The 26,099-nt window shown below is 42.3% G+C and overlaps 1 protein-coding gene across 2 annotated transcripts in view; it reads left to right on the top strand.

The window, feature by feature from the left end:
* Positions 1-26,099, top strand: part of dip2ba (disco-interacting protein 2 homolog Ba) — a 72,184-nt gene that overhangs the window by 11,041 nt on the left and 35,044 nt on the right. Inside the window, exons 2-8 of one of the 2 annotated variants that reach the window (XM_012870574.3) lie at positions 19,743-19,814; positions 22,482-22,637; positions 22,745-22,870; positions 24,495-24,731; positions 24,811-24,939; positions 25,286-25,297; positions 25,686-25,805. In XM_012870574.3, the coding sequence (XP_012726028.2) occupies positions 19,743-19,814; positions 22,482-22,637; positions 22,745-22,870; positions 24,495-24,731; positions 24,811-24,939; positions 25,286-25,297; positions 25,686-25,805 (852 nt within the window). The remainder of the gene's footprint in view (positions 1-19,742; positions 19,815-22,481; positions 22,638-22,744; positions 22,871-24,494; positions 24,732-24,810; positions 24,940-25,285; positions 25,298-25,685; positions 25,806-26,099) is intronic. The other variant, XM_012870576.3, reaches the window with a different exon arrangement.

Below are 26,099 nucleotides of genomic sequence, written 5' to 3' on the forward strand. Positions count from 1 at the left end.
GATGGCTGCAGTCATTTTTTTTTTTTTTTTCGTCCTCCAGGCCACTGGTGGGGTGAATTATTCACACGCTCTCATTAAATGCCAGGACACCCTCACGGATGATGCTGTACGACTTCTTTATGTTCCCCAAGTTGAGGCATATGCAGGAGAACGCTACCTCCGTCTTTTGATGTTTGCTGGAAGATGTATTTACTACCCTTTATTAACTCTTAGATCATTCCTGTTGTGAGAAGTCTTATTTCTCCTGCAGAAGATGCTGAACCCGGTGAGCCGGCTCACGTGGGAGGGCTAACAGGACTCGTCATTATGACAGAAAGCGGCTAGAAAGTATCAATAATAAATAACTTTGTCCAACCTTACGTAACTTTAGATGTAATACTGCCGTTGATTAAAAGCGGAAATACTTGCATAGTTACATAAAATATGGTAATAAACCATGTTTATTGCTCTTGAATTACGTGCATTTTCTACATTGTTTCCTTTAGGTTCCTCTTGTAAATTCTCTTCTCTTCTTGTGAATTATATCCGTTTTTATTCTGCTCAACTTTCCAAAAAAGGGTGTTACTGTCTGCCTGAGCAGACTTGGCATAATGTGAGCTGTTGTTGGAATATATTAATTCTTTTTTTCAGATTATAACACACGTTTTTGTTTTATTTCTAAATTGGCATTATGATACACAATGATCTTGATGAATTAGCCCTCAGATAAAATCTCATAATGCTGCTGTAATGTTTCAGAACCAGAGATCAGCTTAGCAGCAGATTGGCCGGATCAAGTTGTGAGCAGAGAGTCACAGACGCAATCATTGATCATTTATTCTCAGCTTCAGGACTGATGTGTTTCATGGAAGGCATTGAAACCTGGAGTGGTCTGGTGAGGGTCCTCCAAAGCATTCAGCCTCGGTAAGCGTTCCCGAAGCCTGAGCAGCTTTGACCGGAGGCTCACGTTACATTAACACTGATGGGATATCTTGCTGACTTCTGTGTCACAAGTCAAAGTTTCGGAGAAAGGACGTGTTCGCAGTCTAGGCATGCCTTGTACCCTCCTCCGTCGTGGCTCCGTGACTCACTGCTTTCAGGCGTGTCCTCGTCTCCAGGGCATCGCCATCAAAGCTCGAAGTGAAAGAACCTGTTTTAGGATTGATGTTTTGGTGGTAGATGTAAACGGTGACTCACGACAGAGGAACAATCAGGCTACATATTGAAAGTATACGACCCACTTTCTCAGCTAAAACTTCTAGTTTTTAACCTAGCGGGCCTCCAAGCTATCAGTGACTATAACTACTGTCCAGGGGCCCGCGTGACTGTGAAGGCTCAAGAATGCCCTTGTGAATATAAATAGACCCTCATGGCAAGACAGATTTGCTTTCATGCCCGAGGAGGAGAGATGAAGTCTTCCTTTGACACAAAGGACTTCAACATGATTGTGCTGGAAATCACCCTTCCTAAAGTCTGAAGCAGTCCAGCATAATGGCGTCTTTGCTGAAGGCACTTCCTGGTTAGTAGAAGGCAACCAGTTGGCTGCTTTAGATGTATTTAAATGTCACTTTCACTAGAACTTCACCAATCAGATTTTAAGGGCCAATTTTTACTGTTCTGTAAGGCTGTGATATTTATTTATTTTTGGCCCATGAGGGTTTATTAATTATTTACATTAAGGGAAGCGGCAGCAACAACCCGGGCCGCTGTGTGGGAGTGCAGTTGTAGCATGTGACATAAAGACGGCGGCATGTGTGCATTTTCTGGAGCCAACGGACACCAAGATGTACAATATCCCTCGTTTTAATGCAAGGGGACGGCTGCACTTCTTTTGTAAGAGTTCTTACAGAAATACAACTTCTTGTAATTTTACCCCCATAGCCTCTAAAGTTGGGGTCAGGGCCCCACTTAGAGTCGTGAATCAGTAAAAGAGGTATAATTGTGTTATAGATGTTACTGATGCAAAAACGTATCAATCAATGCATGCTTGTTTCTTGATGGTTTGGATAAGTTGCATAATAAAAGGTTGTTTTTTTTGTTGCAGAGTAGGTTTTGTCAGAGGATTGTGTTTTTTTATTGCTTGTATGTGAAGAGGGTTGTTATGGTTGGGATGGAGGGCCTCCTCCAGGGCCCCATTCATGCAAGGACCGCCACTAAGTGAAATACCTCTTCTTAATTGAAGCTGCCGCTGTAAGGCCAGCGACCCCCACTGTCATAGTGTTGAGAAACCTGTTAGGAGTGTGCTAGTTTTCTAGGCATCAGACCCGTCTGGTTTTGTCATCGTTCTGCTTCCTTGCTGGCCGGTTTCGACTTTTGTTTCGTGTCAGCAAATACGGATAAAATTCAGAGTAGAGTTTCCTCGCTAATGTTAAAAATATTTCTTTCTGAGGTGGTTGGTTGGTTAGAGGGTTAAAAAGCTTCTCCATGAAGGTATTTATCTAGTTTGTGTCTAAATGTTTTTGATCAGTTTTAACATATTGCAGCCATTGAAAGGTTTAAAAGTTCGTAATAAGCGTGTGGATAAATGTGACGGTTATAAATCCTGTCCCTGCCTCTAACGCTGACACACTGACTCCGTCTCCCACGTGGCCTCTTCAGCTGATCGTCCACAGATGATGGTTCAGGCCTTTAAGTGGGTGTGAGGCGCACCAGGCATTTTTCTCAGCAGCTGCCCAGTTTCTATATCTGAAAACCGAGGCCCGGGTCACAGAAAGAGCTGATATGAAAACTCAGATCACGGGTCAAGCAAGCCCGTCTTTCAATGTTATGAGAAAATGTTCAAAAAGATCAGCTGCTTTCTTTGTCAGCTGCTCATTTGGCTTTTTTTTTTCTGCTTAGCTTTTGTATTCTGGACATAGGCCTGTTTTTTTTTAAATAGTCCTTTCTTAAGTCTGCGTCCAGTCCAGAGACTTATCAAATGTTCCCAGTGCTTAGAAATCCTCAGGAAACCCCGTCAATGAGCTGATGTGTATCTTGGCCTTTCAGACCACATTGTGCTGGAGCTTGGCTCGTAGTCATAGACTCCTTTAAGTCAACTCCCCAGAGAAACAGGTAAAACAAAGGCCATGGTCGAGATTGAACGGGCGGGGCTTTAGTTTAATTCCTACTTATCAATATCACAGTTTTTATGCAAATGTGTAAGTTTGCAATCCTCTTTGTTTTTCATAAACGCATTACGTTAGTATTCTAATTCCCTTGGCGGAGTTGGCCGCCGTTCTGCTAGAGCAACGTTCAGTCATTTCCTGGAGATGAGCTAAAATCGGTTGTTTATCTGTGCTTGCCTAGTTTGTGTTGTTACAACGCTGACATGCATTTTGCCACGGCTTGTGTTAGCAACCTGCCTCAACGAGTAGTGCCATATAATATCAGTTCATGTTATTTTTCACAGCGTTGTATCAGTAGCGCGGCCAAACTCCGAAGGAGGGTGGTGTCGTGCCTGAAATACACCCACAGGCACTGACAAGACTCTGGCAGTTATGTGCTTATTAAAATGACTTGGCTCCGCCGCCGCGTCGAAACAGTCATCAGGTTTAATAGCACGAGAAGATCAAATAAAAACCTCATTTTGGCTCGGCGGAGGAAAAATAAGAAGATGATTTTATTTTCTCTGGCAGGATTTGGCCGGTCTCTGTTTCAAACGCCGCTCAGCCCCTTACCGGACCACCCAGTCACAGCTAGTGTTGGCTGGGGTGTCCCATGTGCGGACTGTCGTCAAAGCTACATTACAGGTTTCATTGTTCTCATTAGGTCCCTGTTGTTTCAGTTACACACAGTCAATTACATCTGGATGTCGCTTTAAAATTCAGAGGTGTCAAACTAATTTCTATATGGGGCCACTTTGGCATCATGAAGTCATTAAAAGGGCCGCTTGCATGTGTAGAGACGATACTTTTTATTTCATAATTTCATTCCAGTTCACACAGTAGTATAAAAAATGCACAGTAACATAAAAGTAGCACTCTTAGGCCCCGTTTATACAGTTTATCTGCAATAAAAGTTGATATTGGGGTGAGTTACACTTACAGGAGGCACAGTTTTAGCCACTTTATACACTTTAAAAGGATATATGCCTCTTTTTTTTTTTGGCTCTCGAGGGCCGGATAATTTACCTTGAAGGGCCAGATTTGGCCCGCGGGCCTTGAGTTTGACACCTGTGCTTTAAATACATCAGTCATTACAGTAGGGTTTATATATGTCTCTAAACGGGGGCTGGATTGTCCTACTTTTTGGTTTAGCCCTAATTAACAAAAATAAAGTTTGTCACACAGGATATTTTTTTTGCTCTTAACCGAAAACACACCTGTGCCCTCAGAAAATGTTGCCATGAAACTGGTGCCCAGTATCGAGTATTATTTTTGCTTCTATCAATATAGTGCCGAAAATTATATTATTGTGGCAAATCTATTATGTGTGAGTGTAAATGTATTTATTTGTGCGCTGTATGTTTTGTTTATAGTTGTGTGTGCCAATAAACCTGAAGATGGACAGTAAATTAGTTTTAGGCCACCGTCTACATTTAAATATTGAGGCTTATCTTTTTTGTTAAGTTTTCTTGAATATTCTTTAGGCATATTTAGTTTTTCAAGTTATTTGTGAAAAAAAATTGGAACAAATATGTTTAAAAGAAAAATCGCCCTGCCATAGTTTTTGTTCCAGAAGCTTTTTATATTTAAGGAAGGGAATTTCATCTGAAATATAAATACATTTGTCATTCTAGGGTATTGGGATACCAAAAGATAACACATCCAGCTCATGAGAGGAGTTTTCACGGATCACAAACTGTTTTAGATGATCTGTTATAATTCAGCTGAGGTTAAGGCGGTCCATTTATTTTACGGTTATGGTTATTCCAATTCGAAGGAGGTCGATCGGCCGATACCGATACAACTGTCCCTGAGTTTAACAGGCCGCTGAAATGCGCCGGTGAGAACCCTGGAAATGTCAACACACTGAACAGATATGTCAGGCTTACATAGCTGAATTCTCACCTGAAAACCTTTAAAAAGTTACTTTTATGTCACAGAAAGCGTAAAATATCAGACAGTATTCACAGCTCTTCACTCCTCTCCACCATTCCTGTTTCCGTTTGAACAATTCTCTTCAACCAGCAGCGAATCGTGGGTCAGGGTGAGCCACAAAGGAGACGCTGGGCACATCCTTCAAATATGGGGGAAAAGGAGGCTACATTTGAAGGAGCATTTGAATTCGAACAGCCTTCGTCGCATCGCGTTGACGCAGTCGGCCTTTAAATTCGGCGTTCGAAGGACGCAGCCCCTGAATTTGGACACCCAGAGTATTTTCTGTCTTTACCAACTGACTCCACCACAAAACCTCACAACAACTCAAACACCTTCTATCCTATTTCAGAATAAAAGTCTCATACATGCTTACCGGGTTTTCCGTCTAGAAGCACTTCATCTGATCTCATTAGAATAGTTTGGAACAAAACAGAAACAGGTTTCACCTTTAACATGAATATTGTGTTTTCTAATAGTGAGAGAGCACCGTGCAGCCCCAGATTAATACCAGACAGTTTTGGTGCAAGAAACAGCTGTGGATAAACATTTTATTGCCCATGACTGGATAACACGTATTATTTGTCCTCAGACGGCAGAGCGGGCTTTCAGCACTGCAAGCAACCAGCTGCATGTCTGCTTGCTCTACTCGACAGCAATGCTTTTACAAGAACCGATTGAATTTTCTGTTTGTGTCACGCATTCTTTAGCCCGAAGACTTGCTTTGTGGCATGTGAGTAACTTTTGAGACTGTGAATGTCTACAGTTACTATCTAGGACTGTAAGTAGACTGGAGCAGTCACCCATCCTTGTGAGTAATCTGCAAGATGTTTCTTGAACACTTATTTGTGTTGCATAGAAAAAGAACATCTGGTTTTGGAGACGTTCTCTTTTTCCAACGCCGTGGTGTTGCAGGACAGTTGTTTGTTTTTTTGCTTCAGTCAGCCGAGCGTGTTCAGATGCTACGTTTACCAGCTTCCTGCTGACGGTACTTGTGTGTTCATTTCCTCATTTGTCCGTTTAGTACCCTTCAGTCAGGATGAGATCATTTTTTTTTTCAGCACATTTCTTTGGTCTGACGCCTTTCCAGCGATTCGTGGCCTCAGAGCCGTAAATTGCCATGCGGCGTATGGCTCCCATCCTGATGACAGGCTGTTTAATGACTGTTAGTGGAGGTGCGTAGGTTAAGGTCAGCCATGAGCCGACCATGAGCTGTCTGCGGAGGGTCCACGCAGGCTTTAAGGTTTGCATCGTCAGCTTTAGACTCAATAGACTCAAGTTTCTCATAGGCTAGTCGTGGCCTGTTAAGGGTTATTAAATTGATTTAGTGAGTCAGCTGCCAGGGTAACATGATTCTTTTTACATTAGTGCCTGCTTTCAGCTCATAAGCAATTAAAGCACAACCATGGAGCATCATTTATCCTCCAGGACGTTAATGCCAAACTCGAAATATCTAGTTTTATGTTCCCGTGCCGTCTAGATTTCTGGTTATGGCAGTAGGAAAAACAAAACCTGTAACACAGTTGGCAGATGGGCCTCAGTGAGCCTTGGGTCAGGACCGCCACATTATTCTGACCCGTGTGTCTCTTAGTCTCAGTACTGCTGTAGTGAAATGTGAAACCTCTCATTCACATTCACCACTCAATATAATGTGGTTACTTGAAATTCTGGTTGGTTGGCCAGTTTGGATGCCAGGGTCCTGTTCAGTCTGCAGACGTGTCTCGCTTTATTTTTTTCATTTTCTTTTTTCCATTTCAGTAGTTTTATTCCGATTTGTTGCTGTCATAGAACGGTATAGTTTACTTTAAGTGCCCGCATAAAAACACTAGGTGAAATGAGGGCAGCGTATGTCTTTGTATTGTTACATATCTTGGTGTTTCAAATCGGACTGTACGTTTTGCCAAAAAAACAAAATTGCGACATATTTCAACCATTGTTGAGATTGCAATTTAAATAAAACAAATTCTCTTTATCAACCACAAGCAACAAAAATGGCCTGTAGATAAAACATTTTTGTAAACAAAGACCAATTAAAACATGAAATTGAATTGTTTATACTCATCAGAATATTATTATTCAAGAGAATAGCTTGTTGAGTTGGACATCAATCCTCGTTGAACATAAAGTGCAACCAATAAACAAGTCAATGTATTAAACAGTTTGAGCAGAACTTAATGCTATGGTGAGATTCCTGAAAGTTTCTGGTAAAAAAAAACATTGATTATGTAAGCTCTACAATAAGTAATAAAATTAGATTATCTCACTGCTGCAACTCTCTTCCCTTCCATGTGGAGCAAACCCACTTTAAACATGTTACTGACACCTAAAGGACACGTCTTATCCATTAATTTGTTACGTACCATACCAAATTTGTTCCTAAAGCACTTAAAATACAACATAGCAGCTGACCAAAGTGCTGTACAAATACAAAAACAAAAAACAACAATAAAACAGTAAAACAAATATACGAAAGAAATAAAAAAACACAACAAGCACAAGGAAAAAGTTAAATATTAGGTCACAGATAATAACTCACGCTGGGTTCAAAGCCAGTGAGAAATAATGTGTTTTTAAAAACAGAAAAAGCCCAAAATTACGTATCTCTGCTATTTGGTAATTGCGTATTTTTTTTGTTTTTGTTTTTTTGCGATTATAGAGCAAACGCGGTTAATTGTCCAGCCCTAGTTTCAAACAATAACAATTGTGTTCTAATAAACGTGCGGCACATTTAACGTCTTCCGCACAAGTTGTTGCGTTTCGCTGCTTTTTCAGTCATCAGCTCCTTTTTATAATGATTGATTAAATAATATTTTGTGTTCGTTTGCACAGCAAAAGGAAGGGAGAAGAAGTGAAAGAGGAAGTTTGATTCCTCTGAGACCCGACTTCCTTTGAGTCAATCCTCTGTCCTAATTGTATTTTGCCTCATGCGGTCATTCTTGCGTAGAGAAATTTCTCACAGCACAGTCAGTGATGAGACATCCTTTGAAAAAGAATGTTAAACAGTACTGCTGACTGTGAACATTCTCTAGTTGTTAATAATGTAAACTACCAGAAATGTTCCTTTCATACTGCTTTTACAGTTTGACGTCTTTTCAATGAGATGTCAGATAACGCTGGAGTGAGTTGAATTTTTTTCCCAGCTTATCCAAAAATGGCCGTCCTTCAGTTATTCCCACACACTGCCAGTCAGCTGGCTGAAAGAAGAACTCTGCGCTCTAAGGGAGCATCTGTAGTAATAAAGCCAATGAATGTTAGATAACATTCCTGTACCTGTAATTCTTAGGATGTTATATGAACACATGTAGGACTAGTTGTTGTTTCACTGTAGACCATGGCCGCCTTGTGCAGAGCTACTTTCATGATAAAATTGTGGTGTCTCTGTCAAAAAATGCAAGTTGGAGAAGTTGTTTCGGTGGATCTTGTAGGCGAACATTAAAGAACAGACTATAGGCGGCATAAAAACCCAAGTTGGACTAGAGCTGTTGTTCTTAGACAATGTCTGATCAAACACTAAATGCTTATTTTGTGGAAACATTTTGTTCATTAAGGGAGTCAGAGGTAGCAGAGTTTGAATCTGAAGCTAGTGTGGGATACTCCAGTCCTCCTTTACAAGCCCTTACAAGTTCAAAGGGCACTGATTTTGAAAAATGGCCGATTTAGATTGAGTAAAGGTGCTTTAAAAAAAGGCACCATAAAATGGCTCTAAATCACACCAAAATATCAGAAACCAATTTGAGCGTTTATTTCTCTTTCACGATTTCACCCGCAGGTGAGAAGACCCTGGTTAGCGATCAAGCATATGTTGTACTCAAAATATCTAGAATATTACATGAACTATGAAAATGTAAGCTGTGGAATTTGAAAGTGAAAAATTGTGTCGAAAAACTGCTAAAAGCTCAAACTAAAAAGCCCTGTGGGGAGTCACTTTGTGCCCGAGGGCAGCAGGAAACCCGCGCTGCTCGCCGGCAGCCGCCTCGCTGCCTCCGCCGTCACGTCAGCCGTCTGATGATGCTTGATCGCATCTCTCAGCTGTTGGCACTTATCGTTTTCAACAAACCAGCAGCGCTCTCGATTTATCTGCATAAAGCGGCTTATCGCTGTAATGCTTGAACAACCTGTTTGTTATTGTTGCAAGACAAAGCGACCCACATTACAGTGAAAGTGGCAAAGCGTACTGTACAGTGGCGTTAAGAGCCAAATGAAACAGATATTAGCAGGAAGTCTGCACTCACCAGAAAGTTAATGCGGTAAAAGTTTTATTTCTTTGCCAATACCAGCGCTCTCTGGATGCTGCCGGTCGGGTGTCGGTGTGCCACGGCTGCCCGCAGCGGTTGTTATGTATACGTCTTAGTGGATCTAATCTAGGTTTTCTATCTTGGGTAGAGCATAGTTGGGCTCAAGTGCTTTTATCCTGCACAGGAAAGTGTGATTCTTTCTAGAACGACTGGGCAGAGTGTTTGTTCAAGTTCACGAGTAGAGGAAATGTGATTGCTTCACATTCAACATCTTGCTGGCTTTGATGTCACTGCAGTTAAATGCTGTGGACATTTCTAACCCTTGTTTTTCTTTTTTTTTCTTTTTTTTAACCCCTAGTGGCCCTTGGCATCGTTGTGTTTCCAGTTTTCATTATTACTCGCACCCTGTGCTGCATCCCTTTGTGCTGCCCTCAGCCTTCCCACAGCTACGACCAGCGTGGAAATTACCTGGACCACTTCTTCTGCTTTTCAACACAGCTCAGATTCAAAAAAGAGTCTCAGAAACATTTTTAGTTGTGATTGTGCTGATTACCTTCCAGCATCAGCTAAATTATAGCTCAAGCTGCTGTTAGATAATTTTTTTTCATAAGTTTAATTAGCTTGTTATATTCTACATTCTTGTTGGTGTATATATTTTTTTTCTTTCTACCCACTGAACTGCTTCAGGGAAAGTCCTATTGTTTTCTGCATCATTCATCACTGTGATTGATGGCGGCTGACTGTGTTTCTGCCACCGCAACGTTGTCGGCCAACTGTCTAAACCTCCTTTTTTTTCCACCGTCGGAGCGACTAAAGTCAAACCCGGTCCAGTCCGGAGGGGGAAAGCCTGCCAGGGGAAATGAAACTCCCCCGATCCTGTTCTCAGATGGCCGGCATATTTCTACAGCCATCCAGAGATTACTTCATCCTCCCCGTCAGAGTGAACCCCCCCACCCCACCACATGAACTTGTCCGTTCCCAGATGAGTTGTTGGCCGGGTTTTGGAGTGGGAAACGGAGGATGTGGCGGTGGGAGGTCTATGAACCAAATGTTTGAGTCATCACTCAGATATGGACACCAGCTCCCACCCCCCCTTCACCCCTGTTGTGAGGAGAAATTGGGTTGTTTAAAGCTGGAGTTGAACCTCTACTCTAAAACTCTAAATTCTCTACAGTTTCTTTGCAAAAGTGTTCATACCCCTTAAAACTTTTTTTCTATTAAAAACCGGCCTTCATGGCTGGTCTACCCCTCAATAATATCCTGGGCAAACGTTTGTCCAAGTAGTTCACAAGTCACAATATAAATCCAGCTGTTCTGTTAAGGCCTCTGAGGTTTGTATAGGAAACATTAGTGAACAACCAGCATCACGAAGAACACAGCGGACAGGCCAGGGAGAAAGTTTAGCAGAATTTTAAAGCAGGATTTGGTTGGAAAATAATGGATATCAGGCTTTGGACGCTTTTGGATGTTTTATCTGAAAACGGAGAATGCAAACGTGAAAACTAGAGATGGCTCTCCAGCTAGACCAAGAGGTTCGTCGTGGAGAGGACAAGCCAAGAGTCCCGTGGCAGCTCTGGAGGAGCTGTAGAGATCCGCTGCCCAGGTGGGAGAATCTTTCAATGGGAAAAGCTTTAGCCGTGTACTCTGCACATCTGGCTTTTATGGGGAAAAATGGAAAGCAAACCTTTGTTGAAAAGAAGTCCTGTTGGCTGTTTATCACCAGCATTGTAAGGGGCATATACGTGGAAGAAGCTGCTCTCACCAGATGTGATCAAACGTTATCTTTTTGGCCTATATTGCTTTGAAAAACGCGACATGTGTGGAGGAAGACAAATTCACCGCATCAATCTGAACACACCATCCCAGCCATGAAACACGGAAGCTGCAAAAGACCTTAGAGTTGAAGGGTTCACCTTCCAGTAGGACAACGTCCCAAAATGTACAGCCAGAGCTCCAAATGATTTAAATCTTAGCATGTTCATGTTTTAGAACGGCCCAGTTAAAGTTCAGGCCTACATGTAATTGATAATCTCTTTCAAGAGTTCGAAAATTAGTGCTTACAGCCAATTTCCCTGCAGCTGAACTGTCTCTAGATGGGCAAAGCTGGTAGACAATACCCCAAAAGGTAGAGCTGATGTAATTGCTGCGAAAGGTGGTTGAACAACATCGTTTCCCAGGAGGGCAGACGCACGCCACGCATGTCAGACGTAATTTTTTTAAATAAATGTCTAAAACCATGCGTCATTTATCCCATTTTGCATTTACCCAATGGTTTTTGTTGGTCTTATACATGAAATCCCAATAAAATTGGTGTAAGTTTGTGGTTGTAGCTTATCAAAATGGAGGGATAAAAGCTCAAGGGGTCTGAATATCTTCCAGATTTTTAGCCAGTTTGGTACCCACAAACCCAAAGATGTGTAAATTACCACTAAAGGGTTTAAAATAATCTGTTTTCAGGTTCTCTAAACTCATGAATTGAATATATATAACACATTTTGGGCCTGTTGCTCAAAAGGAAAGTAAAAAAAACTTGTTAAATGTTAAAGCAGAGTGGAGGTAAATACTTTGCTGCTTCCATATATACTTTAGGTAATGACCAGGTGTCATTAAATGGCCTTGGTGTCAGAATCAGTCATTTGCATTTCCTGTTAAGGGCTCTTTAACCATTTTCTCAGCACAGCCTGCCCATTGTTTCTGTGTTTCTGCTTCAAGTCTCTATAAATAAGATCCTGTGGGTGACGTTAGTTCCTCCTCTCAGCCTCTGTGTTTATGTGTGTATTTATATGTAAATGTGCACACCGTGGCTGTTTACGAGTGGGACTTTTTTGCCGCGTCTCCTCTCTCATTGTCTCACATATTTCTCAGCGTTTTGTCGTATCGCGGTGGAAGGTGTTGTTCGCGTTTTAATGCGCGTCTCTCCTTTTTGTAGCGGTTCGTAAAAACGCCAGCCGCCTTGACTAAACCGAACCGTTGTTGATCCGTATCACTTAACGACGAGAGAACATAATGATCTGTCTTGATTTCTCACCGAGTGAAAGGGAGCTTTCATTTATTACTCATTCATAATCCAGGCGGTTAGTCTTGCTAAAGGTTTGCTGCGTTTATGTTTGTGTGTAGTTTTTGTGGTGCAAGACACCTGTCGAATGAATGTGTGTGTGTTTGCAGAAGAGAGCGGAACTGATTCAGTGAGGCAGGAGGAAATGGTGGGTGGCAGTCATGTCATTCGCTGATCTGCCGGCTTGGATTACACAGCACTCTGGGTTGGACTGATAAATACGTGTATATGTAGATAGTGGGAAATGTGTTGGTATGTATTAATTGTATCCTAGTGATCAGAGAAGTTCCCTGCTCTCTTCTGATCTTTTGTAGTAGAAAATAAAAACTAAGAACACTAATTATAGCATCAGTAAGTAGAGTTGTTCAGAAGTGAAATTACAGCACATCTCAGTGTCTTTGAGGTTTGAAATGACATAAGGGAATATTTTTATCCCCCCTGGTGTTGTAATCATTCAACTTGTACAATAAAAATAAGGATTGGATGCAAATGTTATGGTGGATTTTCTCCAACCCAAACATAGTGACCTATCTCCCCAGTAATATTTGTTTAACAGCTCCTTAACGCGATGCTATTGACGACAGATCTCTTGTAAGCATCATCGCACTAATGGGATACTTCCTGGCTGGATGGGTGACCGCTGCTCGGGGCAGAATCGGTAGGGCTCTTTTTAAATTGTGTGGGTTTCTGGTGGAGAACCAGTTGTTAATTGTACTTCAAAAATGTTCAGCATATTTAAGAACAGGGATTTCGAAATTCTTGTCCGGGTTTACTTAATCGGTTCTACAACCGTTGCCGATGTGTTTGGGATCGTTTTCCTGTTGGCCAACACCCAGCTGGGTCCAAGTTTCAACCATCGATCCCACAAAACCTGACCTCAGAGGAAATTAATAGTGGTTTGGGGTTTTTATAAGCAAAACGGGAACCATCCAGTCGCTGTCTTCTGTCCGCGGTACATTTACGTACACGACGGAAATAAACGGCTGCCTGCAGGGACAATCCAGATTCCTTCAGGAGAAAGGTTTTCCAGTCGAGGTGAGGCTTTCAAACACTGTACAAACAGCATCATGCTTTGGGGTTTATCTGCTGCTGGTGGTGTGTTGCACAAGATGAAGAACCAACTATCTTATCTTATCTTTTATAAATTATAAGATTTATAATTTATAAAAGTTTTCCACTAAGTTGCTGTGTTGAATTGCGCTGAATATTTGTGCTGTATCATAATTTCACCCTGCAATTTGCATGATTAAAAGCCAAAACCAAATATGAATCTCGTGGTCTTGATTTCAGTATTAAACACCTGAACACAACTGGCCCCGTTTCAGAAAGCTGGGTTAGTGGAAATCCAGAGTAATTTCTGGGGTAATTTCCGTTTCAGAAAGCTCAGAAGCCTGTACCCTGAGTTAAATTGTGATACCAAATACTCCGTGAAACAACCCTGCTACCTAGCAGAGTTGTTTGGGCAAACTTTGAGTTTTTCCTACTTTTTTGCTTAGATCTGCACAAGGACGTGTCATAAAAGGCGTGTCCTTTTCTGGAGGAGCCTGCATGCTGGAGCCCAAATACGCCACAGGAATCTGTCGGGAGAGGCTGATCACACCACGATTAAATGTCTGATAATTTCTGGATTAATATATTTTCAAGTGTTACTGTTTTTCACCGCTGTCAATTATTTATCTCAATATTGTCAGCCCACACATTGCTTTTGTAACACAAGGAGAGGACGCTCTCAGTTCTGAACAATATCTTTGTGCTGTACTTCGTTTTTATGCCAACAGCAGCTTTTTAATAACGCAGGTGACGCAGAAAATCTTTCAGAGGAAGCTGTATGTTGAATGTTACTGTTGCACTCAGTTGCTGTAGAGTTTTAAAGGTGTTCCTTAGTCAGAGACACACAAGATCAATAAAAGAAATGCACAGAATGAAAGTAATAATTTATTCTGTATCACATTTTGAGACTCCAGCTCTAATTTTCCATTCATATGCTTTAGTTACCATTCTTATATATTTCCGCCAACACAGTTATCTTCTTGCTGCCACGTCCTTAATACCTGTCAGGTTGGCCCTATAGACACGTAAATCAATGTGTGAGAATGCAGTTTTAAGTCCACCAAATAACACTTTTAAGCAATTTTCTGCTATTTTTTAGCATTTCTTTTTTTCTTAGCAGCAACAGCATTGTTTCTTTTTGTTTCTTATTGTTTAATCTCCTTATGCCTTCCTTAAAGATTTCTAATTCCACTTGTGGGCAATGCGCACTTCCAGGCTTCTTATTTCCTGCCCTTGCCATGGTGAATCGTGTTATCTGCTGTGTTACCTTGATATCACCTGTCCTCCCCCCCTCCCCCTCCTGATGGGAGGACTTCATGTAGTTTAAACATCCTTACAGAGAAGCTCAAACGTATGACTCGGTGCCTTCTTGTCAATTTACCATGACTGTGAGAGTGCTGGAAGGCTAGTCAGATGATTTCTAATGGATCTTTCCCACATCAGTCTTCTGCTCTCTAATGTGCTCTGCTGCCATTGATCCGATTTGTGTGCCTGTGGAGAACGTGAGCGCTAACTTTCCAGGCCAGACTCTCCTGTCTGCTTTGTTTTCAGGATATTAGGTCATGTTGTTGGGCTTTTGGCTGTGAACCGCTCTTTTATCACTTTGTTTGGTCGGGAAAAAAAAAACACCAAATCCTTGTCCTAACTATTGTTGATAAGCGTTGGAGAAGGAGCTCTCATTTCTTTATTTAGTGTAATCTGCATGTAAAGCTACTAAATTCATTCAAAGTCCTCTTTGACACACGGAGCAAATGATAATCTTGAATCTTTTTGTCGGGGCTTATTTTAGTGTTTTAGACAACAGGGACTAGGGCTGCATGATACTAGAGAAATATAATAAACAATAATCCTTAAGACATTTTTTTGGTGACATCAGCCATTTCCTATTGTGCAATATGTCAGAGCAGCAGCTTATCTACAGCTGAGAGGAAGCGGTCAGATAAGCTCATCAGGAAGGTCAGCTCTGTCCTAGGATGCCCCCTTAACCTAGTTCAGGCGGTGGAAGACAGAAGAATATCGGTGAATATCGGTGAATATCGGTTATCGTCTATGTTAATATCGGCCCAGATCCTCCTATCTGTGCGTCTAATTTATACAAACCAAACTGTTCCAGCGCTGGATCTGTCATCAGGAATGTATCCATATTAGGGGGGGGTTGATAACATGATTTATAAAAAAGCCTTTATGTGTTTTGTTTGTGTTTGTTGTGTAGTTTAATGTTGAATATCTGGACCCCAGGATGAGTCGCTGCAGGGTATGGTGATCTAAATAAAAGATAAAAATGTGTGAGTGTGTTTTAGCTTGGTTTATATGTTGGTGTAACCGGGATAGGTGCTTGCGTGGTAGGGCTGAACAATTAATCGCATTTTCAATATAATCGCGATTTTAAAAAAACGCAATTTCAAAATCGCAGAGTCAGCAATTTTTGCCTATGTAACAATTAGGGAATTAGACACGTCCATTAGGTGTCATTAAAATGTTTGAAGTGGGTTTGCCTCCACATGGAAGGGAAGACAGTTGCAGCAGTGAGATAATCTAATTGTATTACTTGTTTTAGAGTTTATATAATCATACATAACATTAAGTACAGGTCAATCAGTTTAATACATAGACTTGTTTGTTGGTTGCACTTTATGTTCAACAAGGATTGATGTCCAAATCAACTAAAAGCTGTTCTCTTGAACAATATTCTGATTAATAGAAACATTAAAGTTGACATCAATCCTTGTTGAACATAAAGTGCAACCAACAAACAAGTCTATGTATTAAACTGATTGACCAGAACTTAATGCTATGTATGATTATATAAACTCTAAAACAAGTAATAAAATTAGATTATCTCACTGCTGCAACTGTCTTCCCTTCCATGTGGAGGCAAACCCACTTTAAAAGTTTTACCAACACCTAATGGACGTGTCTAATTCACTAATTGTTACAGAGCCAAAAATTGCAGACTCTGTGATTTGGAAATTGCGTTTTTTTTAAATCGCGATTATATTGAAAATGCGATTAATTGTTCAGCCCTAATAGGTGTTTGCGTTGGGGTTGTTTACCCCCTCTGTGGCCGTGTACGGTCAGCTGAGAGGGGATCAGGCCTCTTTCAGAGCTAGCTGGTGGTCAGAGGTCCTATGGCTGCAGTTGAAAGGAGGAGTCAGAAGGTCAAAGCTCTGCTGTCTCATATGAGCTCGGAAAGCGTTGCTGCACCCAGCCTGCTTAAACAAGGCTGGTGAATAGACATTTTTAAAGCCAGGGTTGTACGGATGCACAAAGACAGTTTCCCCTTATCTGTGACTGGGTGCTCAATCACTAGAAATCTTTTCTTCTATTCACTAAATGCATCAAATCTAGGCTTTCCCGCCATCTTCAGTCCACTTTGATGCAATTTTTTGACCTTAATACTCTTCAGATAAATGTCATTGACATAAACGGAGATAATCTTGTAGTTCTTTCATATTCGTGGACCTGTAAACTAACCCTGGTTGCGCTTGCTGCAGCGTATTTGTCTTGCGTTGCGGCCATTAAGAAAAAAGGGAATTTTTAATCCTGTATTGGCCAGTAAAGGCCGATCCTAGTTAATTAACAGGTTATTACATTTCTGTATCTGACAAATTTGGTCCCATGTGAACTGATAACGCTGGTTGAAGTTAAGCAGGTCAGGCTCAGTCTCGATCTGACACGCACACACACTCTCAGGCAGAAAAAGGCCTGTACGCCTCTGACCTCTTGGCCTGCAGCAGCAGTCATTCCTCTCGCTGTGCTGCACCTTTAACCTGCACCAGCTGCGCACACACACTCCTGCACACCCGTTCGCCGCAGCTCGGGGGAATCATTTGGCCATCGCACCGGCTCTCTCGTCCAGTTGGCCATCGCCGTCGGCCCGGCGTTTTCCAATCAGCACATTCCTCTTGCTCCAGACAGGCACAGGGAGACTGTTTTTTTTTTTTGTTTTTTTTTTTTTTGGCAGCGTGCACGTTGGGTGGGGTAATGTTCATATCCTGTCCCCTGACCTCAGATTACACACGCGCACAGTTACTGTACTGTTTTGCTCACGCTCTCAACCCGAAAAACGCCACAGTCTTGCTCTCAACGCGCGCAGCTTTTTTTCTTCTGTCCGCAGTCAGCTGTTACAGTCACTCTTTCAGGCCGGACTCCTTCAGCTTCCTCTGTCAGCTGCAGAGCCGGCGCGGCCGTGCCAATCCGTGCCTGTTGTTGTGCCCCGCACCAACAAAGACTCTACTGTCAGCGTTAATGACCGCCCTCCACCGCCGCCTTTCCATCTCTCCCGCCTTTTATCCCCTTCGATGATGCCGCTTGCGCTTCGGGAACCGGGCTTTCTGTGACCCCCCCCCATCTCCAACAACAATGACGCTCCAGTCCGCTGTGATCTATTCGCTGCTGATAGATGGCTCCATCATGTGAATGTGTGCGACAACACAACCGACCTCTAAGCGGGCTGGAACAGAAGAAGAAGAAACGTGCATTTGTTGGTGTGTTCCTCCTGAATGTGTGCACCCAGGGGTAAACACCGAGCTGAATGCTGGCCTCCCTTTTTGAATGAGACAGAAGTGAACCAATGCACTCAGTCGCTCACTGCAGAACTTCACCCCCCCCCCCCCCACCCTCTGTCCCTCCCTCTTCCTCAATTTCTCATGATTTCACTGTTGTGAAACCCTGCGAGAGTCTGAAGTTGCAGGTCTGGATAACTCAGCGCCAGCGCACACCGGGGATCCACGGACTGCATTCATGGGGAGTTTCCTTCACGACGCTGCGGCTCATCCAGACGAATCCCAGACTCCAGTGGATAGTAACCAGAAAGCTTTGTGAATAAGCACTATCTGAGACTCTCCGATGGGCGTTGATGCATCCCACCTCCCTGCTTTTCTGCCTGCTGAACTCTTGGCACGCTGCACTCCCTTTCCCTTTTCCACTGATGTTTCAAACACTAGACGACATTTTATTCCCCACCCATGGCCCTCAGCATGTGTCCGTCCCCCCCACCCTACCCTCACGCACAAACGTGCTTTGACTTCCTTGATTTGTGGTTCTGGGGACCGCTGAGAGGACTCTTCCCTCTGGCCATTGTGGGAGTTGGGGTCCGGGTTGAGACGGAGGAAAGCCTATTGGTTGCAGAACCGCGGTGTAGGGGACCGGAGCGTTTGTTGGTGTTTGCAAAAGGGGCGTGTTGGTTAGCTGGGGCAGGGCGTGTTTTTTCTTGCATGTTTGCTGCACAAGCAAACTGTGTGTTTTGGGGGGTACTGGAGAGGTGGACTTTGTCGTGCCTCTGTCGCTTTCTGCCGTGCCGAGTCCTGAGCGGTGAGAGGCCCAAGGCCGAATGAGGGAGAGGGAGGGCGCTGGAAGAGATAAAGGATTGAATAGGTTGGTGATTCTCCCAGGCCAGCTCTGATTTCTGCTGGAGATGCACAGTTGAGAGATTTGAAGACGATTTCTGATTAAGAAAATGTAAGAACAGCTATTTAAAAACAAAATAAAAGTCAGGGGGTGGTGGTGGGGTTCTAGTCATCTTGTCGTGAAGACATGTTAATTATTTGTGTTAGCGGCAAAGCCCTGTTGTTTGTGTGACAGACCAGTTTGCACAAAGCAGGTTTTTACTAATATTTTGATTAGTCGACATTTTAGGTCATGGTTAGCGCCACCAGTTTTTGCGGCGTCGTGTTTTATGTTATTGTACAGTGGCGCCTTAATTAGTGCAATGTTTTTACTCCGTTTGGTACTTGCATTCTTTGCTATGTGTTACATTTTTCTTTTATGTTGCAAAGAAATAATAAACGAAAGCAAAGCGACTAGCACGGCCAGCTTAAATATCAATCTGTAGACCCTTAGGTTGCCTCTTGAGAGTTTCTAAAAGCTGCCGTCATTAGGGCTGTGCAGTATTAGATGACCATGTGATGGCGATGTTATTGGTAAACACCGAGGTGATGATGTCACCATTAAATAAGTCATCTGGTTTTCATCTGTGCTGAAAGGCAGAGCCGGCACTCCGGTCTGGGTCAGATGTTTGCATCCAGTGAGCTGAATGTTACGGTTGCGTGCTGACACCTGAAATGCAGAAGCAGGCTCTCTGCCTGGAACCGCCCTCTTCCACTTTCCGGATGTCGTAGCCTGGAGGAGCCGATCGTTTTCTAATCGCGTTTGTTCACAGCGGCTAATGTGGAGCCTCACAATGGTGTTATCTGTTTGCGTGGCTGTAATTAGACTGAGCTGGCAACATGTGGTGGAGCTGGCAACATGTGGTGGAGTTAATAAAGTGACTCAGCTGTTGTAAATGTGTCGGCTGAAGCAAAATCCTTGTGTGAATCAGAAGAGGGGCCCGTGTGTGTGCAGTTGTGTTGTGTTTGCGTGGTAATTGTGACTAACGTGGCCGTGTGATGTTGCTGTCCTCTCTCCTAGGTGACATCACCCAGAAGGGCTATGAGAAGAAGAGAGCCAAGCTGCTGGCCTCCTACATCCCTCTGCTGCCAAGTAAGACCGCGTCTTCATTTGTTCCTTCTTTGCATTTCCTCGCGTCACATCGGAGCCGGCCTTGCTTCAAAGTGCTGTTCCAACCACTCTGTTGTTATTGAGGCAAAAACTCGATTTAACTGCAACAGAGGACTCACGAAGTACTCATTTCACCAAGTTGAAAGGTTAAAATGTTGTTATAATTGCTTAAAACTTCCCAAGTTATTTACTTAAAGCAACTTTTGGTTTTCTTGTTGAGTTAATGTATAAAAAAGATCTTCCTTATGCCTTTAAATCAGTTGTCGTTTTTAGTCCAAAGTAATTTCTGGGTTTCTCTGGCCCCCTAGTGTCCAGAATTGTCATTGCGTTTTTCATTTTTAGCATTAAGCAGCCCAAGGAGGGAGGGGGCGGCAACTTTTACTGTGCAGTCATGTTGCCCCTCACTTCTAAATTTATCTAGAGACTCAAAAGATTCAAAATAAAACAAACTGTATATATATATATGTTTATAAGTACACTATAATGGTTTATTTGTTAGCTTTGGAGTAGAATGGACTAATAACTATGGCAGGAATAAGGAAGATTGTTGGTGTTAAAGACTATAGGAAGGAGATGGGGTACGATTAAATAAGTTTCACTTCTTCATACCCATTTTAAGACATGATCACTTATTTATACGTATTATATAATTCTATATTTATACGTAATGTTTGTGTTGAATTTAATGTTTTACTGGATTGTCTGAAATAAATTATTCCTTCATTCAATCAACTTATCAGGTTTTATAAGTACCTAACTTTAAGAAAAAGAAATTATGGCGAATGAAAAAAATTGTTAATTTTTTTTTTTAGGTTTTGCAACAAAGAAAGACATGTTTTGAAAATATTTATACATAATTGCAGATGGTGCATGATGACGCACAGAAAAACCTGTAGTCTAGTCCATCATTACCTTCATTTCTGTAATATTAGTGCCACTGTGGAGGCCCTAAAGAGGTGCATGTGGCTCAGGAGCCTCAGACTGCAGATCCCTGGTATAAGCAAACTGCCATTACTGATGATTCACCATTTATCCTATTTAATTAAAGCTTTTATTTTATGAGGAAGATCCCATTCAGGTAAAAAAAAATAAACTCTTTTTCATGGGAATCCTGGCCAAGAAAGGCAACGGGAGTAAAGTACGAGTTTCCTCGTGCTATGATGAGACTTGCTGATTAGACATCTGATCTGCTAACTGTCTTTTCTTAGCTGCTGCGTACAAGCGTGTCATTTCCTCTGGGAGAATTGCACCACATTACCAGCAGCATGGAAAAAAAATGTCCGTTTTGATACGTCAGTGTAAGTGGTGTAAAGAGAAGCACTGAACTCGTTTTCCTTTTTAGGTTATCCTGGGCCTCATTTAGCTTGTGCAGGCGTTTTATTCTTGCTGAATATCCTTGCCCAAAGTCAATGGCGAGACTTAAGTAAATCTAGATATGAGTGCTGTTAAAAGTTGAAGCCTATTTCTTTAAATAAGCGCTGCTCTTTGTTGTGTGATTTACAGCATGCCTTCAATGTCAGGGCAGATAATAGGAAGCTTTGCTTCTCTTTAGGTTCATTTTATTCTCAAAGGCGTCCAAGATACAGGGCCTGTTACATCTACTCCATTAAAAGTATAAACTGCATCACTCGCCATTACCAAAGCAGGCTCTGTTATTATTATTGCCTGGACGTTGCTATGGGAGTATGCAAAGCAAGTGTGTTTCCTGTCCTTGTGCTGTAAGGGTGCTGGGCACGCCACTCCTTCACCATTTCATACTTTTGCAGATTTGGTTGATTTGAAAAGGGCTTTTTTTAGCTAGCAAAAGTTGAAATTCAGGGTTATTTTAAGGCCTGGAGTCAGGAAAAAGTCTTAAATTATCTTAATTTTAAGCATTAATAAGATTTTCAATTCAGTCATACGTTTGTAAGTTACTAATAGATGGAGATGAAATGGCAATAACTACATACAAATAATAAAAATATTAATTCAAGTAATCTAATAAATACACATTATAAATAAATTAATAAAACGTCGAATAAATAACCTAAGTAACCTAGGGGTAAAGGCACTAAATCACATTTTCAAAACACCAATTTACATTAATCTGTTAAATTAATTTAACCTGTTTTTCACTGCGATCAAATTAACCTATATTCAGATTAATTTGATTGAAATCATTAAGTAACTAAGTTGTTGAGCTACTTTTCACCTTTGATTTAGGTTTTATTTTTAAATCGTAATCATCTTACAAAAATCTTATAGTACTTAAAACAACTTGTAGAAACCCTGTTTGCTCATATTTTTCAGGAAGGAAGTGGGTGTGTGACTCTAATAAGTATCGTCTATTAGCAAGAGGTCATTTTGGTTTAATCAGAGGTCATAATCAAGGCTTTGGAAAATAATGTAGAACAGAATTTAAGAAACAAGTTTTCTTATATTTAATTATTTATGTCCATAATTAATGAGACTATGTAGCTACCATGGGATATAAATCAATATACAACGGGACAAGAAACTCTGACAGAATGGAAAGGGGGAGTTAAGAAAACGCAAAGTTTTGGTACAAATAGCAGGAATTGAATTGATAAAGTTTAGCTTGTTGTATATATTTTTTTCCATTGCTGTCCTACACGTTCTGATATTCACTTCAATGCCTTTGTTTTCTAGAAGCGGACCTTTCTCTGCCAGATGTACAGCCTTCCCCAAGCCACAGTGCCGACCCCAGCCCGAGTCCCGAGGCCCCGGGCCCCTCCACGTCTTCAGCCTCCAGACACCATCGTGCACATCGCAGTGGAGGGGCCAGGGATGAGCGCTACCGATCAGGTCCACAGCTCACCGTTCTAGCAAAAACGCTGCAAACACGTGTCCAGCAAAAGAGAAACCATAAATGCATGATCATAGCTGATAATCTGTTTGTTCTTGCTGTCCAGACATCCACACGGAAGCTGTGCAGGCAGCTCTGGCCAAACACAGAGAAGAGAAGATGGCACTGCCTATGCCGACCAAGAGGCGCTCGTACTTTGTCCAGTCTCCCATAGATAACTGCACACCTCCAGGTAAGGTTAACACTAAACACACAGTTAGGGGTTGGAAGACCTGAGAGGACAGGGAAGTTCAATCCAAACCCATTCAGTCCCTTCAAACTAGGGTTAAAGGGGAAGGTCCTGTTTTGGTCAGTGAGAATATATTCCCGCAGGTGTCAGTGTGTAGGGGACCACTCCACCAATTTCATTTGATTTGAAGAAGGTGGGGGGGCTGGTTGACCTTTGATTACCTCTAAAAACATTTGTTTATATCTTTAAAATGATAGCGGCACAAACGAAAATCTTTGCTGCACAAACCAGCACAAACATAGCACAAACGTTTGGCACCAATTTTGTCTGATTTGAAGAGGGTGGGGTGGCCAACTTCACTCAGGTGACCACTCTAATAAACGCTCTGATTTAAAATAAACAGAAATTGGCAACGGTGGATAAATTTGTCAACCTAACCCGTGGTTTCTATTCCTAACTTTTTTACATAAGTGTTGAAGTTTTGGGAGAGTGGCAAGAAGGAAGTCATTATTGAAGGAAAGCCGAAGGAAAACCTATTTTCAGTTTGCCTTAAAGTGAAGTGGAGGACACTGCAAACGTGGTTAGATGATACAACATGTAAACTTTTTGCCCACATGCAAAATGCTACGTGTGTAGGAAAGCTAACCCTGCACATCACACTGAAGGCCGGGTAGCAGGGCTGTAAGAAAACCTGTTAACGCCTACAAAATAACCGTATTTTTCGGACGATAAGTCGCTCCGTAATATAAGTCACGTCAGTCAAAAAATGCGTCATAGAGGGGAAAAACAAAAGTCGCTCCTGACTACAAGTCGCAGGATTGGCCATACTGTGAAACTGTGGTAAGTAAAGTTTATTTATATAGCACCTTTCTCAGACAGGAGTCACAAAGTGCTTTACAGTACAAGGGATAAAATACAAAACAGCACAAAATAGAAAAAAATATAGACAAGATACATAGTCATAGGAAAGTGAGTCTAAAATGCTTGCTTAAAAAATGATGTTTTTAGTTGTTTTTTTTTTTTAAATCATCCACTGAGCTAAAGTGGTAGTGCATTCCACAGTCTGGGTGTGACAGCTTGGAAGGACCTGGCTCCCCTTCGCCCTAACATGGGTTTGAGGGGCCATTAACAGGGTCAGTACCAAAATTTAGGCGGTAAACAACGGGAAGCCAGTGTAGAGCTTTGAGGATAGGAGTTGTGAGCTTCTATGATCGTAAGTGTCAAAATCCTTGCCACAGAAAAAAAGTGCAACTCATAGTCTGAAAAATACGGTACTTGGTTTGAGACGTGGGACAACAACCCCAACATACAACCAGAGCTACAATGGAGTGGCTCTGAACAAACGTTCCTGTGCTAGAAAGGCCCAGTTAAAGCCGTTGACTAAATCCACTATTCACCTGTGGCAGGACAGGAAATGGATGTCTAAAAGAGCCGGTAGAGACAAAAGTCTTACAGCTAGAACTGCTAAAATGGTAGTTTAAAAATATGTACACTATTTTTATTTCTAACAAATATATAAAAAAAGAAAACACCATTCAGTGTCAAAGGGTGTGAATATTTGTTTGCGAGGCCCTGCAAATTCAAAGAACCTGAAAAAAATGTGTGGCGTGTTTTTTATGGTTCGCAGACACATCCTCTGCATCAGAGGATGAAGGCTCGCTGCGCAGAAAGGCAGCGCTCAGCGCCGTGCTCGCCCAGACCCTCCAGAGCCCCGATTACTGGATCAACCGCTCCGTCCAAAGCTCTTCCACATCCTCGTCTGCTTCCTCCACCCTCTCCCATGGAGAGCCCAAGGCACAGCCTCTGCCCCAGCTTCAGCCTGGGGCCTCGGTGCTGGCTGACGTCCTGGCCCACACACGCATAGGTACGCCTTGGACCTGACGGTTCGGATCTATTGATAAGATTTGGTCAGTGATGGTTCCTTTTGATCTCCCCCCCAATAGAAAACAGCGTCCCCCCAGATGTGACTTCCTCCACTCCACAGGAAAGAGGGTCCAGAGTGGACCTTCCTCCAGCTATCAGGGGCATGAGCCGCGGGCAGAGCCGCTCCAGCATGCTGGACACCGCTGACGGTACTCTCACACAAGCCAGGATGTGTACAAATGGCTGTTTTCTGATTTTAAAATGGGGTCAAAAATCCAACCGTCTAAATGTGGAACTTGGGGTTACTGTCATCTGGTTCTTCCTTTTTAGGTTGTGGGATAAACTATTACCATGTTTTAATAGTTATGGGGAAGTGATTTATTCCTTTTTTTTTCTTTGACAAAGTGGTTCTAAATGAATGTAAATAAATGTTGATCTAAGCTCACCGGCAAAATGATTTGACAGTGTGGTGAACGGTGCTAATGACCGATGTTTTGTGTTCTTTCTTTTGGGTCCATTAATCCTGTCCCTGTCTTGCCTTTGATTTAAAAAAAGGAAAAAGAAAAGGTAATATACAACGAACCCGGGGAAGGGGGAGGGATGCTGACGAGGCCCACATCAGCTTGCTTTCCAGCATCTCTCTTTTTTTTTTTAAATGTTTGTCTGGTGTCTTAGGCTTAGAGGTAGCGATCTTCCTGTATTTGGTTTCTCCTAAAAGTCGTCCGATCTCTTTGTGTCTCCTCCTGTTTGAAATTTTCCCTTTCGACTCCTTCCTGCTGCTGATTCTGACGCTGACTGTGCTAGAGCGTAGGGCTCTGCGTGTGTGTGTGTGTGTGTGTGTGTGTGTGTGTGTGTGCGCGCGCGCGCGGTAGAGATGTGTAGCGGCAGAACTGCATGTGTGTTTCCTTCTTGGTCGTTTGCACGGGTTCGTGACCGTTTCTTGGTGTTTGTCCAGGCGTGCCGGTCAGCAGCCGGGTGTCCACCAAGATCCAGCAGCTGTTGAACACACTCAAGCGACCCAAACGGCCCCCGCTCAGCGAATTCTTCCTCGACGACACGGAGGAGATTGTAGAAGGTGAGTCTGGTCAAGAAAAAGAGGCTCTTTAGTCATGTTGGCTAGGTCTAGGGGTTATATGGGACGGACATAAAATAAAGAAGTGGACTGAGGAGGCACAGTTATCTTTTAAATATTTATTTAGTACTAGTATTTAAGTTATTTACAATTCAGACGGTTAAAACTTCAGGGAGAGCCCAGGTCAACATAAACAAAACAATCCTAACTAGAAAATAAAAGAAGAACTTACCTAACAACCATGAAAGCAAAAAAAAACCCACAAACCTATAAACTAACCTAAACCTAACAATCACA

This window comes from Fundulus heteroclitus, chromosome 1, assembly GCF_011125445.2.
Source record: "Fundulus heteroclitus isolate FHET01 chromosome 1, MU-UCD_Fhet_4.1, whole genome shotgun sequence".
NCBI lineage: Eukaryota > Metazoa > Chordata > Actinopteri > Cyprinodontiformes > Fundulidae > Fundulus > Fundulus heteroclitus.